Source organism: Myxine glutinosa, chromosome 2, assembly GCF_964187855.1.
Source record: "Myxine glutinosa chromosome 2, kmMyxGlut1.1, whole genome shotgun sequence".
Lineage (NCBI taxonomy): Eukaryota > Metazoa > Chordata > Myxini > Myxiniformes > Myxinidae > Myxine > Myxine glutinosa.
Window position 1 is genome coordinate 21,470,560 of NC_136262.1, and position 15,657 is coordinate 21,486,216.

At 49.4% G+C, this 15,657-nt stretch overlaps 1 protein-coding gene across 7 annotated transcripts in view; it reads right to left on the reverse strand.

The window, feature by feature from the left end:
* Positions 1 to 15,657, reverse strand: part of LOC137421987 (casein kinase I) — an 87,346-nt gene that overhangs the window by 57,599 nt on the left and 14,090 nt on the right. For 5 of the 7 annotated variants that reach the window (XM_068108636.2, XM_078773017.1, XM_068108631.2 and 2 more), the window contains exon 5: positions 15,481 to 15,629. In XM_068108636.2, coding sequence (XP_067964737.2) covers positions 15,481 to 15,629 — 149 coding nt within the window. The remainder of the gene's footprint in view (positions 1 to 15,480; positions 15,630 to 15,657) is intronic. The other 2 variants (XM_078773018.1, XM_068108634.2) reach the window with 1 other exon arrangement.

A 15,657-nucleotide genomic window follows, 5' to 3' on the forward strand; every position in this document is an offset into this window, starting at 1 on the left:
TTGTTCATCCATTACTTTGGTTTCCTCTCCATTCGATCGTCTTCGTCCTTTCTCTCCATTGAGTACCTGTGGCATGATTTCGGAACCGCTCAGGATCGGGTTAGTCTTTTGTTAATGGCTCGGGCTTCGGATTGCTAAACCGCTCGGCAATTTCCATCTTGTCCGCGGTCCGAGCGGGAGTTATCTCCCTGCGTTGCGGTCGGATTGGCACTCAGGTATTTGGGACTCCATTGACCAATCACCCTGGCCAATCTCGACCGGAAAGGAGTGTTATAATTTCCAGGATTGGGGGACGGCCAGCTTAAAAGACAAGGGGATTAGCCCCCCCCCCTTAGTAAGGGGAGCGCCGACCCCCAAATCCGCAACAATTGGTGTCTGGGAGTGGGCTTGGACCTGAACCAAATTTTTATATAATCTGAAAAATTTGGTCAAAATTTCGAGCAGCCGAAATTTTTATTAAAAGATCCAAATTGAGTCGTGCCATGGATACCCAAGGCGATCGAATGCCGGTGGGGGGAAATGTGGAGATAGAGGAGGAGTTAGAGTCAACCCAGGTCCCCAGGGAAGAAGTGGGAGAGATGGAGGAAGAAGGTAATGAAGGTGCAGTAGAGGGGGTTGCAGGCACACAAAATGGCGGCGCCTCGCACATGGCGGCAGGGGCCGTGCCCGCGGCGCGAATGGGGGTGGGCGACATGCAAGCCCTCATGGCGCAATTTATGGCGCAAATACAGGCGTCCATCATCCTGCAGAGGGACGTAGCAAGGCATGAAGGGGACAAATCCAGCAGGAAAATGAATAAATTGGGAAGCCAAATTGGGGGATTGAGTAAGGAAATGGGAGAAATGAGGGCTAATAGTGAGGGAATGGAAAATAGAATGGGGTAGCAATTGGGAAGCCAAATTGGGGGCCTAGAAGTCAAATTGGTAGGATTAGAGGGCAAAGTAGGGGACCAATTCGAGGACACAAATGGCCAAGCCCAGGGAGTAAATGAGGGACTGGCGAGGGGGCAAGCCAGATATGAAACAAGGGAATGTGAGAGGGAGGTTAACCGCAGGTTGAGCGAGGAGGTCGCATTTGTACGCGACGGGGTAGCGCGGCTCGAGGAGCGCGGGTTGAGCGAGGTGGAGCAAAGCGCAGACATGTGAATGGGTGTAGAAATCGCGACCCTGGGTATAGAGAAGCCGGCGACCGCCGAAGTGGAAAATTTGCTTTTATTAGCACCAGCGGTCGTCGGGCTTAACAAGGAAAAAGAAATTGAAGAAAAAAAATCGAATAAATAGTGGAAATTGGAGAGACAGCAGACTGAGAAAAGCACTCGCGGGAGGAAGGAATGGAATATGCCCAAAGTCTGTGTTCGCATCCTGATGCCATACTTGCTAATCCTTATAAAGATTTGCGGGTGCCGGGTGCGTGTGGAGAGGAGGATCCCAAAGGTGAGCCGGGCTGTATATGGTGCAAAGAGATTTTGCAGGAGAGTGTTTGGCGCGAAAAGAATTTTCACACGCTTGGGATCCCAGCGTACCGCGGGCGTTTGTGGGAGGTCCCTGGTGTGCTGTGTGAGTGGAAATGGCGTGCGTGTGCGAATGGCGCCGGAGCGCGAGTGTGATACAGAGAGCGAAAGTGAGAATGAATGCAAGACAGAGTGCGATAGTGGGAGTGATTGTGACACGGAGAGTGAGTTGGTTGTGGCGAGTGTGCGAGAATGCACACCTGGGTTGGTTGTGGAGCGCGTGATTGGGTGTGCGACGGGGGATTGCACACCCGTGGGTAGGTGTGCGCTGAGCGGGTGTGCAAGAGAGTGCACACCCGTGAGTGTCACGGAGTACGTAACACGGGGGAGAGGTGTGCAACTGAGGAGTGGTGTGTAACAGAGAGTGCGGTGATAGAGTGCAGGGAATGTATGGGTTGTATGAGAGGCGTTGGAGCATCGGGATGTACGAGTGCAGAACGGAACGCATGGTGTAAGAATGCGGGTGGAGCATCGACGTTGACCGGGACAGCGTTCAGGCCGATGTGAGCTCTCGGGGCGCGGTGTTCTTTGTGTGCTGCGGGAGCTGACCGGGATCGTAGCCGCGTCGCTTCTGCACGGAGCGCCGTGCACGATTCGGGCCGGGCTCCGCCCTGTACGGTCGATTCCACACTTTGCCAGGCAAGGCGACCGGCCCGGTTCGAGGGGAGGTAAGAGGGGTCGGAGCAGCGCCCCCTTGTGGTGGCGGCGCTCTGGCCGGGAACAAGGCTGGGCCATCGCGCATGGGAGCGCAAGGCCTTGCGCCGAGATGGTGCCTGGAGTCTTGGCCCGACAAAACCTCCCCCCCTGAATCCGAATGCCGGACGGACCCAACCTGCAGGAGACAGACCACCCGTATGCATCGCTCGGCTTTGATGATGTAATGACGCACCGAGAGGCTCAAGTGTAGTGGACTGTGATGGCGATAGTGTTGAGAAATGGTACTCTGCGTGTCGGAATGGAAGTTTCACCATTCCTCACGCAATTTTTGGGCAAAGGAGCTTTAGTTTTATGGGGATTGGCTGTACAAACTAGCCCGGGAGGGTTAGGATAATGATTAGGGATCTAGGAAATGACCATAGGTAACTGTAGATTTAAGTAGCGACATTATACCTGTAGTGGGGACGTAGGTAGATTAGATGGATAATAACGCCGTGGGATGTGCATAGTGTAAGGGATGACTGGGAAGCACGAGTAATAGAAGGGCAGTAGTTCAATTAGATGATGCTATGTGTTTGTAGTGAGAGTGATGAAATGAGGAAATGAACGAGAGTATTTGTGGTGAGCATGATGAATGGCATTGCGTTGAGTGGATTGACTTGCAAGGTGTGCAAGTGGAGAAGTACAGGTGTATGGGGAATGATTGTGTGGAATAGATGGTATGGAACAAGCGTTACGCCTAGGTCCCCCGTCGGTGAAGTGCTGCGAGTTGACAAAGTGGAAGATGCAAGGCGGCCATCTTGGATTTTGACGTGGTGACCCAATTTTCAATAGCGTTTTTCCTTTTGCCTAGATACACCCACACACCAGATTAGAAGTTGGTACTTCGCTTATTTTTCAGGATATCCCGCTCACAAGGTTCAGACATACATGGTGGCGGCCATCTTGGATTTTGGATAGTACCAAATTCTAATTTGGTGTGTGGGTGTATCTCGGCATAAGGAAGAACGCTATTGAAAATTGGGTCGCCACGTCAAAATCCAAGATGGCCACCACCATATATATGTGTGAACCTTGTGAGCGAAATATATTGAAAAATAAGCGAAGTACCAACTTCTAATCGGGTGTGTGGGTGTATCTCGGCATAAGGAAGAACGCTATTGAAAATTGGGTCGCCACGTCAAAATCCAAGATGGCCACCGCCATGTATGTCTGAACCTTGCGAGATGAATATCTTGAAAAATAAGCGAAGTACCAACTTCTAATTTGGTGTGTGGGTGTATCTCGGCATAAGGAAGAACGCTAATGCAAATAGGGTCGCCACGTCAAAATCCAAGATGGCCACCACCATATATATGTCTGAACCTTGTGAGTGAAATATATTGAAAAATAAGCGAAGTATCAACTTATAATCTGGTGTGTGGGTGTATCTCGGCATAAGGAAGAACCCTATTGAAAATTGGGTCGCCACGTCAAAATCCAAGATGGCCGCCTTGCGTCTTCCACTTTGTCAACTCACATCACTTCACCGACGGGGGACCTAGGCGTAACGCTTGTTTTTCAAGATATTCAGCTCACAAGGTTCAGCCATACATGGCATCAGACATACATGGCGGTGGCCATCTTGGATTTTGACGTGGGTTGCACCCACACATCAAATTCGAATGCGGTCCTTCGCTTACGCACGCATGCACGCACGGGAAAACCATAGTCCCCCTTTCGCTCCGCGGTGCGACGGGAGACAATAAATAGTATGGAATGGATGGTGTGGAGTGAGTAGTGTGGAATATGTGGAGTGGAGTATATGGTGCGAAGGAGTGGATGGGGGAAGGATGGGCCCCTTCACGAATACCCGGGGAGGGTAGTTTAAAAGTAGGTAGAGGGAGTAGGTAAATTGTGGGTGGATATTGACATCTGTGGTGCGAGAGTAGCAGAGTACTGCTGTGATTGGTGCATGAGTAAAGAGGAATGGCTGGGCATGTGGCCTGTTAGTGAGAAAGGTTAAATGGGCACTCCGCCACTGTTAGTCTGTCGGCCAAATGAGGCCGCAGGTAGGCTCTGGGAGCCAGTTAGTGTTCAATGGGGCCCGAGGATCCAGAGGACGACCCGGGTAGCCCGACGCCAGAGAGGGCGGTAGTGGGGTAAGGGAGCCAGAGGGCCTTCCCCAGGTAGGTTAGGGTGAGGAGCAGGTAAGCTCGGGTGGCGACGCATGGTGGCAAAGGTGTGCAGGTGAGCGGACCTGCTGGTGAGCCACACGACCCAGCCCCGAAATTGTGCGAGGACACAGGGGGAAAGAATCGGGGGAGTGAGACCCCATATTGGTGAGCGCCACAGTATGTTCAATGGGAATTGGTTTTTAGAACCACACAGTAAAGGTGGCCAATGGTTTGGCAGGGTAAGACCCCGGGTAGTGTCAAGTGTGTTAATGTCATTTTGAAGGTAGTTAGGAGAAAATCTCTTCGCACCATCCGCATCCACTCACCCAAGGTGACAGTACTCCACACCATGTTTTTGCAGATGTTTCGGAATGGTAAGACACACCATGACGTGGGGGTGACATTGTGTTTGTGATTCCATCTCTTCCTCCTTCGGAGGGATTGATGCTGAATTTGGAACTAGAGGGAGATATGGGGGACGAGACAGTAGAGACGAATTTGTAAATGGTGTAAATACGGGGAGGGGCAAGGGGTAGTGTAGGTGACATGGGGGGTGACGAACGGTAGGGACGAGCTTTCTCCGCTCGCTCTCCCGCGCTCTCCATGTTGCATTATCTTGTATTAATGTGTACCCTTGCGCTCTTGCGCGCTGCCTTGCTTGTCCTCCTTCCCCCACTCATGGACTTGTTTTTTTGGGCCCGGGGGGAGTGCGCAGGTGACTGCAGTTGTGTGCCCGCACCTCCGCTGCCTCCGGCCTGCACTGGTACACCACTTATGGACCACACGTTCTGTGGCATAGCACCACATATGGACCCCACGTTTTGGGGCCTGGCACCTCTGCTGGGGACCGGCCACTGTGGCCAGCGGTATCTGGTTGCGGACCACTGTTCTCAAAGTGGCATCCATGCCATGCAGGTGGACAACCGGAGTTGGGCCTGCTGGCCATAAATAAAGAGCGGACACGATCGGTGCGCTCTCATTATAAATAGGCAGCAAGCATGAAGATCAAAATCAACCAGGACCAGCGGCCCAGCAGAGAAGACATCCCATCATCATTGCTTATTATTTTAAAATGTGTGTTTTGTGCATTTTTTGGTGATGGTGCTTTTGGTGCATTTTTATGATTGATGCATGTGTGTGCTTGTGGTATGGTGTATCAGTGCAGTGCAGTGTGGCAATGAGTTTCCTCTTTTCAAAAGTTCTGCTTTTGTCTCCCAAAAGACAGGTCCTGGGTTCAAGTTGTAAATACCGTATTTTCCGGTGTATCAACCGCACCCGTGTATCAACCGCACCCCCGATTTTCGACTTAAAAATAAAAAAATAAAAATAAAAAATCAGATTTCCGAGGGGAAAAAAAAAAATCAGGGAAATTAAAAAAAGTGAAGAGAACACAACAACACAACAACATGCATTTTAAGGCCATTTTCCCTGCTAGAGTGGGGGTTACCCTTGCGGTCCCCATGACAATCTTCTCCATTTTGCCCTATTTTCTGCATCTCTCCTTGTTAACCCCCTTGCCCGCATTTCTTCTTCCACCATCTTTAGCCAAGTCTTTCTCGGTCTTCCCCGTCCTCTACTTCCTTCCACATTAATTTCCATCACTCTTCTCAACCAGTCACTTTCATCCTTCCTCAACACATGACCAAACCATCTCAACCTGTTCCTCTTCACAGCATCCATCACAGGCAATATTCCCATCACCTTTCGCAATTCATCATTTGTCTTCCTCTCTCTCAATGATACTCCGCACATCCATCGAACCATTCGCATTTCCACCCTTCGTTGCTGCTCTACGTTCATTACCCATGTCTCACTCCCATAAATCATAACACTTCTCACACATGCAGCATACACCTTTCCCTTCAGCATCAGCGACACTCCCCTCCTCATCAGCACGCCACTCAGTTCCCGAAACTTCTTCCATGCACATCTCACTCGAGCAACCGTTGCCGAGTCTGATCCACCTTCTCCATTCAGCATGTCTCCGAGGTAGCAAAATGTTTTCACACCTTCCAGCTTCACGCCGTCTCCAAGATCCAACTCAACATTTCCTCCATCTGCAGCTCCCTCCGTGCACACCTCACATTTGAATGTAGCTGCCACACTGGTAAATGACCCTCTCAGACCACTACATTTTTGATGAACCCACTCAGCGCACATTGCACATTAAATGGAGTTCACTCCGACACCCTTCCTGCACACAGCACACGGACACTTCCCAGTTCTTTTCACCTCACCACATGCTTTACCACTTGCCATCACCTTCGTCTTTCCAATATTCACCTTCAGACCTTTTGTCCCCATACATTCCTTCCACTTGTTCATCTTTTCCTTCAGTCCATCCATACTTTCAGCAATCAACACCAGATCATCTGCATACAACTCCCACGGTAAACCCTCCTTTACGTTCTGAGCCAGCACCTCCATCACAGCTACAAATAGTAGTGGACTTAGTACCGACCCCTGATGCACTCCCACCTTCACCTCAAACTCACCACTGTTCCCATCCTTCGTCCTTACAGCTGTGCGCGCTCTTTTGTACATTGCCATCACTACTCTGATCAACCATTCCTCCACTCCTAACTTCCTCATTGCCCATGTCAATACTTTGCGTGGAACCCTATCGAATGCTTTCTCCAGATCAACAAACCCATGAAACAACTTCTTCCTCTTCTCCATGTACTTCTCCTGCAACTGCCTCACAATGTAAAAGCGCGTCTGTCGTTCCTCTTCCTGGCATAAATCCAAACTGCATTTCGTCGATCTTCACTTTCTTCCTTATCTTCCTCTCCAACACCCTTTCCAATACCTTCATTCCATGCTCCAATAACTTTATCGCTCGGTACGAGCCACACTCCAGAGGGTCACCTTTCCCCTTGTATAGAGGGACGAGGGTACTCAGTTCCCAATCCACTGGAATGCGGCCTTCTTTCACCACCAGATTACAGATCTCTGTCATTCTCTTCACACCCCAACTTCCTGCTGCCTTCAACATATCTCCCACAACTCCCGTCGGCACTCCCGCTTTTCCACTCTTCATTGCTTTTATCGCTTCCTCAACTTCCTTCTCAGTTATCTTCTCTGCCGGTCCTAAAACTGGGTTACTCTCTATGTTGCCATCCCATTCATTCTCTGTATTCAACAGCATTTCCATATATCTTTTCCATCTTCCTTTAATTCCATCTGGGTCGACAACGATTTGTCCCACTTCATACTTCAAGCAACTCACCCCCATCACATCACACCTCTCTTTCGCTATCTGCTTTGCAATCCTGAATACTGCTTTCTGACCCTGTTCCGAATCCAAGCGTTCTCTGTACATTTTCCTACATGCCTCCTGCGCCTTTGCTACCTCTTTCTTTGCAGCCTTCCTGGCTGCCTTATAACTTTCATGCTCTGCTGTTTCTGCTCCCGTACCCTTCGCCTTCTGCCACTCCTTGAACTTCTTCCTCTTCTCGTCAATCCTCTTTCCAACTTCATCATCCCACCACCATGTTTCCGAGTGCCTCGGTGGTCCTTTTGTCCATCCACATACCTCACCAACGGCTCCCAACAGACTAGCTTTCATTGACATCCAACCACTTTCAAGCTCAACCACATCATCATCTACCCTACTCAGCCTCTCTTTTAATGCCTCCCTTACTGTCACCTCTTTCAACCTCCACACCTTCATTCTCGGTTGGTACTTCACCCGCCGAGCTCTCCTCGCACCTTTCACCCTTATGTCGCAGACAACCAAGTGGTGCTGTGAAACAGCCTCCTCCCCCGGGATCACCTTTGTGTCCCTGAGGTGCCCCCTATCTCGCCTACGCACCATCAGGTAGTCAACGGTTGTCGTCGACCCACCTGACGTGTATGTAACAGGCGTATTATCCTCTTTCTGGAACTGAGTATTACAAATCAACAAATCAGCTCCATCAGCAAACTCCAAAATCCTTTCACCTTCTCCATTTCTCACACCATATCCGTAACCCCCATGAACTCCCTCAAAACCATCCATACTCCTTCCCACATGTCCATTCAGATCTCCTCCCACCACAACAACTTCCTCATCTTTCACGTTTTCCATCAGCTTCTCTATCGCACACCAGAACTTGTCCTTCTCTTCATCGCTTCGACCAACCTGTGGAGCATATCCCGAGATGACGTTCACCAAGAGCTTTCCAATCGTCAGTTTCACCATCATCAACCTATCACTCACTCTAGTCACACTCACCACACTGTCTACAAACTCCTCAGAAAACAGGAGACCAACACCATTCACGCCCTCCGGGCACCCTTGCCGCATAAACTTGTATTTCTGTCCCTGCCTACCCTTCATCATTCTCACACCACTTCCCTTCCATCTCGTCTCCTGCACACAACATATGTCCACTCTTCTTCTGACCAATACTTCCACCACTTCTCCTGATCTCCCTGTCATTGTCCCTACATTCCATGTCCCCAACCTCAAACACCGATCTCCACTTCGGGCTGCACCCTGCCCATATGTACTTGTAATTGTCATGGTTCTCTTTTTGAGGCAATGTTTTTATGGCCGGATGCTAGGGCTGTCAACCGAGCCGAGACCGGGACGAAATCCCGGCGGTTTCGGCTTTCGAGACGGTCTCGGGACGGTCCCGAGATAAATTGATTGACGCAATTTCTCGGTAAAAAAATCCCGGTTAAAATTCCAACTTCTTGCAGATATTTTCCATAATAGAGGCATTTATTGAGCCTTGCTTTCATTACTCTGCTTCTGCACAAGCATCATTTTTCGCAAGTGCAGCTGAACTGACACAAACGATGATACTTGATAGATAAAGTAAACTCACTGTTCCAGGATTTTCCCCTCGTCAACAAACAATGCACTGCAAACGAATCCGAATTCCGAATCCGGATCTTCACCAACATCTAATCATGTCGTCCTTGTCACACACGCTGCATCTCCACAAAATTTCGTCCGAATCCGTCCACAACTTTTTGAGATATTGTGTTCACAAACAAACGGACAAACAGACAGGAGTGAAAACATAACCTCCATCTACCTTTGGTGGCGGAGGTAACGAAATCAGGATAAAGGTCCCAATGAAAATCCCCCGCATCGCGGCTTCATTTAAACCGTTGAATCCTTCCGCTGTATCACTCCGCCTCGCTCCGCTCTACGCTGCGGTCACGTGTCCGTCCTTGGAGACGACTTACGGAATGTGGTTGCTAGGGTCTTTAGCACATTAATATCGAGGGACTCGCTCGAGGCCCCGTGAATGGAGGGACGATGTTTATTTAGATTAAAAACACGTTTATAACGGATTATTCTACACACAATGTATTAATACAAGTACAATACATTATGCAGTTTTATGAAATGAGTTTTTGATGAACGTTTATGTTTAATTGCAACGCTAAATCTATACATTGTAAGAATCCCTCGGGGTTTGGTGTGACGGTTTGAATGTGAAAGTATTTTGGTTATCTTATCTCCACTTTAGGCCTGATAAGTTGATTACGTTTACTTTAGTCAGAGAGTCAAAATAAGGAGGGGGGGGGGGGGGTTCACTACACCGCCTGCTTTATAATTTACTAGCAGAAGTACCCGGCATTGCCGGGCGGGGGAGGGGAGGGGAACGGGGGGGGGGGGGGGGAGCGAGCCCCTTGGCGATCACAACTCACAAAATGATAATGAAACTCCAACCGGGACTCGAATATGCCTGGGCAGAAACATTTTCTCCCTCTCTCTGACATTCCGAGCAAGAAATTACACGACAATACAAACTGTAATGAGATAACCCGGTCCCATCGGTGGCCGATCATCTGCATGTAGGCGGTGTATTTTATTTCATCCCGGTAAATGGAAGCTAAGTCGGAATTTAAGTACTCAACATCAGAAATGAATTTTTTTCATTGTTGTTTATATATTGTAATGAAATTCCATTATTTTTGCAGCCTTATTATTTATTTTTTTATTTTTTTTCTTTGCCGGGAACCGAGCCGACCCGAGATCCCGTTATGAAAATTGAAAATTTATCGAGACGGTTCCGAGACGGGATTTTGAATCTAGCTAACAGCACTACCGGATGCCCTTCCTGACGCCAGCCCTCTTAGTCGTCTCTTACGCAGGGATACGGTGTACCTATTCTGACCAGGGTACACACTGGGAAACATTTAAAACATGGAAGTTGTGGGGGGGGGGGGGGGGGGGGAGGACGGCGTCAGCATCACGGCTGCGGTTTAAACATATTCCAACAATATCCAAACAGAACCATGAAAACCATGAAAAACAATCTGGGAAAAGTCTCCAAGCGAGAACGTGGATTTGAGAAAGGAGCAGAGGCGGAAGAAAAACGAGATACAGGGGGCGGGGCACAAGTCGAGACGAGGAGAGCGAACAAGCACGTGTCCGGGAGGAGAGAAAGAATTAATATAGAATTATTTTTTTTTGTTTGTTTATTTGTTTGTTCTGTTTTTAAAAACGCCGGACAAAGGGTAAGATGCCCGCGAGAGGCAGGGGGGAGAAAAGAAATCAAAGAAACAAGCAAATACTATGAAGGAAAGAACTTACACTCACAAAACACCGACGGGGGGGAAGGGAGCCCGGAAAGACCAGGCCGCGCACGACGTGCGAATAAAAAACGACCAATCACACACAAATCCGCAACAACCACAAAACCAAAACTAAACAGAAACACACAACAACACACACACAACAAAACAACCAGCGGAAACCCGACAAAGACACGAATGGGAAAACACTCAACTTCGATGCCGTGGAGAGATCGAAGCAAGCCTCGTAGCCCGAGGGACTGGAAGTCGATCAAAAAAGAGAAGAGAATAAATAAATAGAATGGAAAGCGAAATATGATGAAAGGAAAGAGAAACTGAAGACAGAGAAAGAGTGAAAACACATGAAATGAGTTGAAAGAGAATTTAAAAAACATTATAATTATTCTTTCTTGCCAATGTGGGGCCCTGAAAAGGGCCGTTGGGTTTTGGCTCTTGCCAATGTGGGGCCCTGAAAAGGGCCGTTGGGTTTAGTCTCTAAAATCCGAAAAAGTCTTCGTCATCCGTTTCTTCAGTCCAATCCGAGTCGGGGTAGGCGAGATCCTCGTCGTCGTTATCCTCTTCTCCATCGTCGGAAAAGGGCCGTTGGGTTTAGGCTCTAAAATCCGAAGAATTCCTCGTCGTCTGTTTCTTCAGGGAAGACATTATGAAGATCATCATCCGAATCTGGGTAGGCGAGATCATCGTCGTCGTTATTCTCTTCTCCATCGTCGGTCACTGCCACTTCATCCTCCCAGATGATGTCATCTTGAGTGCCATCAAGGGCATTAGATATGCAGCACTTGAGGAAGGCCCGCTCGATGATGGCTGCCGGCAACTCCTCCCAGACCTTCAGTATCCAGCTACAGATCGTCGGGAGGTCCACCTTCCTCATCCTCCCAGTCTTGGTGAAGGTCTTGTCCCCTGACAGCATCCACTCCGACCAACAGCGCCGCAGACCGTCTTTGAACGGCTTGTTGACTGAAACGTCTAGCGGCTGCAGCAGCGACGTCATGCCACCCGGGATCATCACCAGATCAGTGTTGAGCCCCCTCAGCGTTGACTTGGTCTCCTCTGTCTTGTGATAACGGAAGGCGTTGAGGACGAGCATGCTCCGTCGCCGCGAAAGCCCACCAACTCGTCTCCCCCACAGGACGCGGAGCCAGTCATCTACCAGCGCTTGGTCCATCCACCCCTTGGCCTGGGCACGAACGATTACACCCGGAGGAAATTTATCCTTTGGTAGCGTCTTCCTCTTGAAGATGATATACGGCGGCAGCTTTCCCCCATCAGCGGTGCACGCTAGCATAACCGTAAAACGATCTTTCTCATGACCCGTTGTAGTGATGGACACCGACTTGTCACCTTTGGCCGAGATGGTGGTCCCTCGAGGCACATCGAAGGTCAGCGGCGTCTGATCTGCGTTGCCGATGCGGCTTAGGGGATAGTCGTGCTGCTTGCGGAACTTGATCACGAACTTCTGAAAATTAGCAGTCTTCTCTGCTATGTCATCAGGGAGACTCTGTGCGATGTGGGTTCGTCGGCGAATGGAAAGGCCATGACGACCCATGAACCTGTACGCCCAAGACGTACTGGCCGTGAAGTCATCGACCCCTGTTTCCCTGGCGATGAGTCGGGCCTGGAGTCGCAACACTAGTGTCGCGATGGCGTGTCCCTCGGCTCGCTTCTCTCTCACCCACATTAGCAGTCTCTCCTCCAAGGCCGGCCACTGGGCTGCTTTGCCCCTCATGGACAAAATTTGTAGCTTGTAGCCTCAAGATTTGTAGCTACAATCTACAAAATTTGTAGATTGTAGCCTCAATCCCTTTTGCGTCAACGTTGGGTTCATTTTGGGTAAGTAACACGAGGCAGGCTCGGAAGGTCAGGAGGACCGAGGCGGAGCGGCAGAAGCGATGACGGTAAGCACGAGCCGCCAATCAGAGCTGAGAGGTGGTAACGGTGGCGTTGCGTCACAGGGCGTGGCGAGAAGGATCGAGAGTGTTCCAGAAGGTCCGGGGGGCGCAGCTATAAGTTATTTCCTCAATATGTCATTCTTCTTCTTCGGCATCGTCTCCAGCATCTGCTTGTTAGTCCGCCAGCGTCTAATGATGGACTCGTCGATTCCGAAGTGTCGGCCGGCCGCCCGATTACTAAACTCTTCTGCAAACCTGCAGGCACGTAGCTTGAAAGCTGCTGTGAATGATCGCGGTGCCATCTCGTGGTCTTGGTCAGGATAGAAGCGAATGGTGAAGCTTGGTCTTGGTCAGGATAGAAGCGAATGGTGAATCTTGGTCTTGATAGCTCGAACAGGATAGAACGAATGGTGAAACACCCCGTTGACCTCTCCGTTTTATACATTCGTCATTCGCCCAGCCCATGTGGCGGCATCAAAGCCGACTTCAATAGGTTATTACCGCGCCGTTGGTGAGACAATAGGTACGTCATAATGTCCCATGCAAAACATCCTGTTTACCATGTTGACGCTTTTGTTTTGTGACTTAATCCTGTCTTTATTTAGCACACTCTATTCACTATGTGACCTGTCATTCAAAGAGGACTAGTGAAAGTACACATTTTCACAAACACGCATAGAAAAATCAAATATTACAAACTTCAAACTTTCTTGTATTTTGACTGGCAGCAGTAATCGGCGTTGAACCTACCTTAATAACGTAATCGACGATCATTCATCATTGTATCCCCGCAACCCCAAAGTAATATAAAGATTACGTCCCGTTGATATGACAGTTTTTCAATGCACAAATTTTTCTGTTACTGTGTATCAACCGCACCCCCTTTTTTAGGGTTTTCCCGTCGGTAAAAAACCGCGGTTGATACAACGGAAAATACGGTAATCAAAATAGTAGTCTTGTAAATAATGCCCCCCCCCCCCCCCGGCTTGATGTGTAGTTTCAAAACCATTCCGCAATTTGGTTAGTCTGTGGGCATGAGTCTGTTAGGTAGAATGCAACGCAGCAGGCGGGACATATTTAGTGTTAAAACTGGCGCACTCAGGGTGAGGTTAAAAGTAGAGGGTTACCACACCTAAGTGTCACATTAAATTAAAGTTGTTTCGGCCCGGGACGGGCCTGGAGGAAAGGAGGATGCAGTGTTGCGGTTTTGAGAACCCCTCACTTGTAAATAATTCTTGTAAATAATTCTCTTCATTTAATAAGGTCGCACCCATAGTTAGTCCACAAGCAACACGTAGGACACCATAGGACTTTAGTTATTTCCTTAATATGTGTTTCAGATAAGGCTGTGTTCCCAATAGTTGAATCTGCGTTGCATTAATTAAATAAGATAGGTCCTTTTCCATTCCATTCATTTTGCGGCTTGACTCTCTCCAAATTGTGGTACGCGCCTTGCCAGCAGCGTTCGCTGCCTTAGCGCCGCCATTACGCACGCGGTCAGGCTTGGAGAAGAAGGGGGCAGAGCGCCCAGAACGAGGCGTAACCCTGTCATCGACCCGTAAGGGGCGGAGCCGGTGAGCCCTCGCTAACCAACCACGGCTGAGGTGAGCTCACCGGTAGGCGGAGTGCGAGAATACGCGGCGGCTTGATTTCTAAGCGCACTCTATAAGCACAAGCACGGCACCTTTACACAGAGGGAGAGAGAGAGAAGTGCTGAGAGGAGGAGGTGCTAAGAGAGAGAAGAGAGAGAGGGTACGCAGAAGAGAGAGACGTGGGGGTGCTCGCATTGCTGCAATAGGCTGAGGCCCTCTAGACCCCTATTGTTGAGCTCGTTTGTACCAGATGCGCGAAGAATCATTGAGCGGCGCTGAACACCTGAGAAGCTGAGTAAGGAGGTCACGAGCAGAGAACTGCGCATACGGACTTGCGAAGGACTAGCCCCGCCCCCCCCCCCCCGCCCCCGCCATGTGTAAGGTCCGATCGTGCGCCAGCGACACGCAAGCTGCCTCCCATTCTCCAGCCTGGACCGGAGCCGGACCTCAACACCCTACCATCTGCTTGGACCCTTCTCCTCCTACCACTACCCTCCCGTGCAAGTCTGTTTGTTCGTCCTGGGGTTAAGTAAGACTGTATAGGTAAGGTTGCACTGTGTCCTGCTTCTTCTTCTTCTTCTTGTATATTCTTTCCCTTTCGTTTCCTCTTTGGGTTTTTGTACATAATTAATAAATCATATTTGTTCTTCCTTTACTTTGGTTTCCTCTCCATTCGATCGTCTTTGTCCTTTCTCTCCATTGAGTACCTGTGGCATGATTTTGGAACCGCTCAGGATCGGGTTAGTCTTTTGTTAATGGCTCGGGCTTCGGATTGCTAAACCGCTCGGCAATTTCCATCTTGTCCGCGGTCCGAGCGGGAGTTATCTCCCTGCTTTGCGGTCGGGTTGGCACTCAGGTATTTGGGACTCTATTGACCAATCACTCTGGCCAATCTCGACCGGAAAGGAGCGTTATAATTCCCAGGATTGGGGGACGGCCAGCTTAAAAGACAAGGGGATTAACCCCCCCTTGGTAAGGGGAGCGCCGACCCCCGAATCCGCAACAATATTATTACAACACATAATCTTTTCATTATATTACAAATGTACCAAAATAAACATCGGCCTCGAGTGCATTTTTTCAGATGCTTATGAGGTTGGAAAAGACCTGTGGCAAGTCCTGTATCATGTACTCACCAGCTGTATGGCAATCATGAGGACCGTCTTCAGGGAAAATGTGCGATCACAAAGGTCAAACAGGTCCTCGAGGCTGGGACCAAGGAGCTCAAGCACCATGGCGTTGTACTTCCCACAAGGACCAAAGTAATACACTTGTGGGATGCCTTCTGTGTGTGAGGTGCACAAGGGGATACA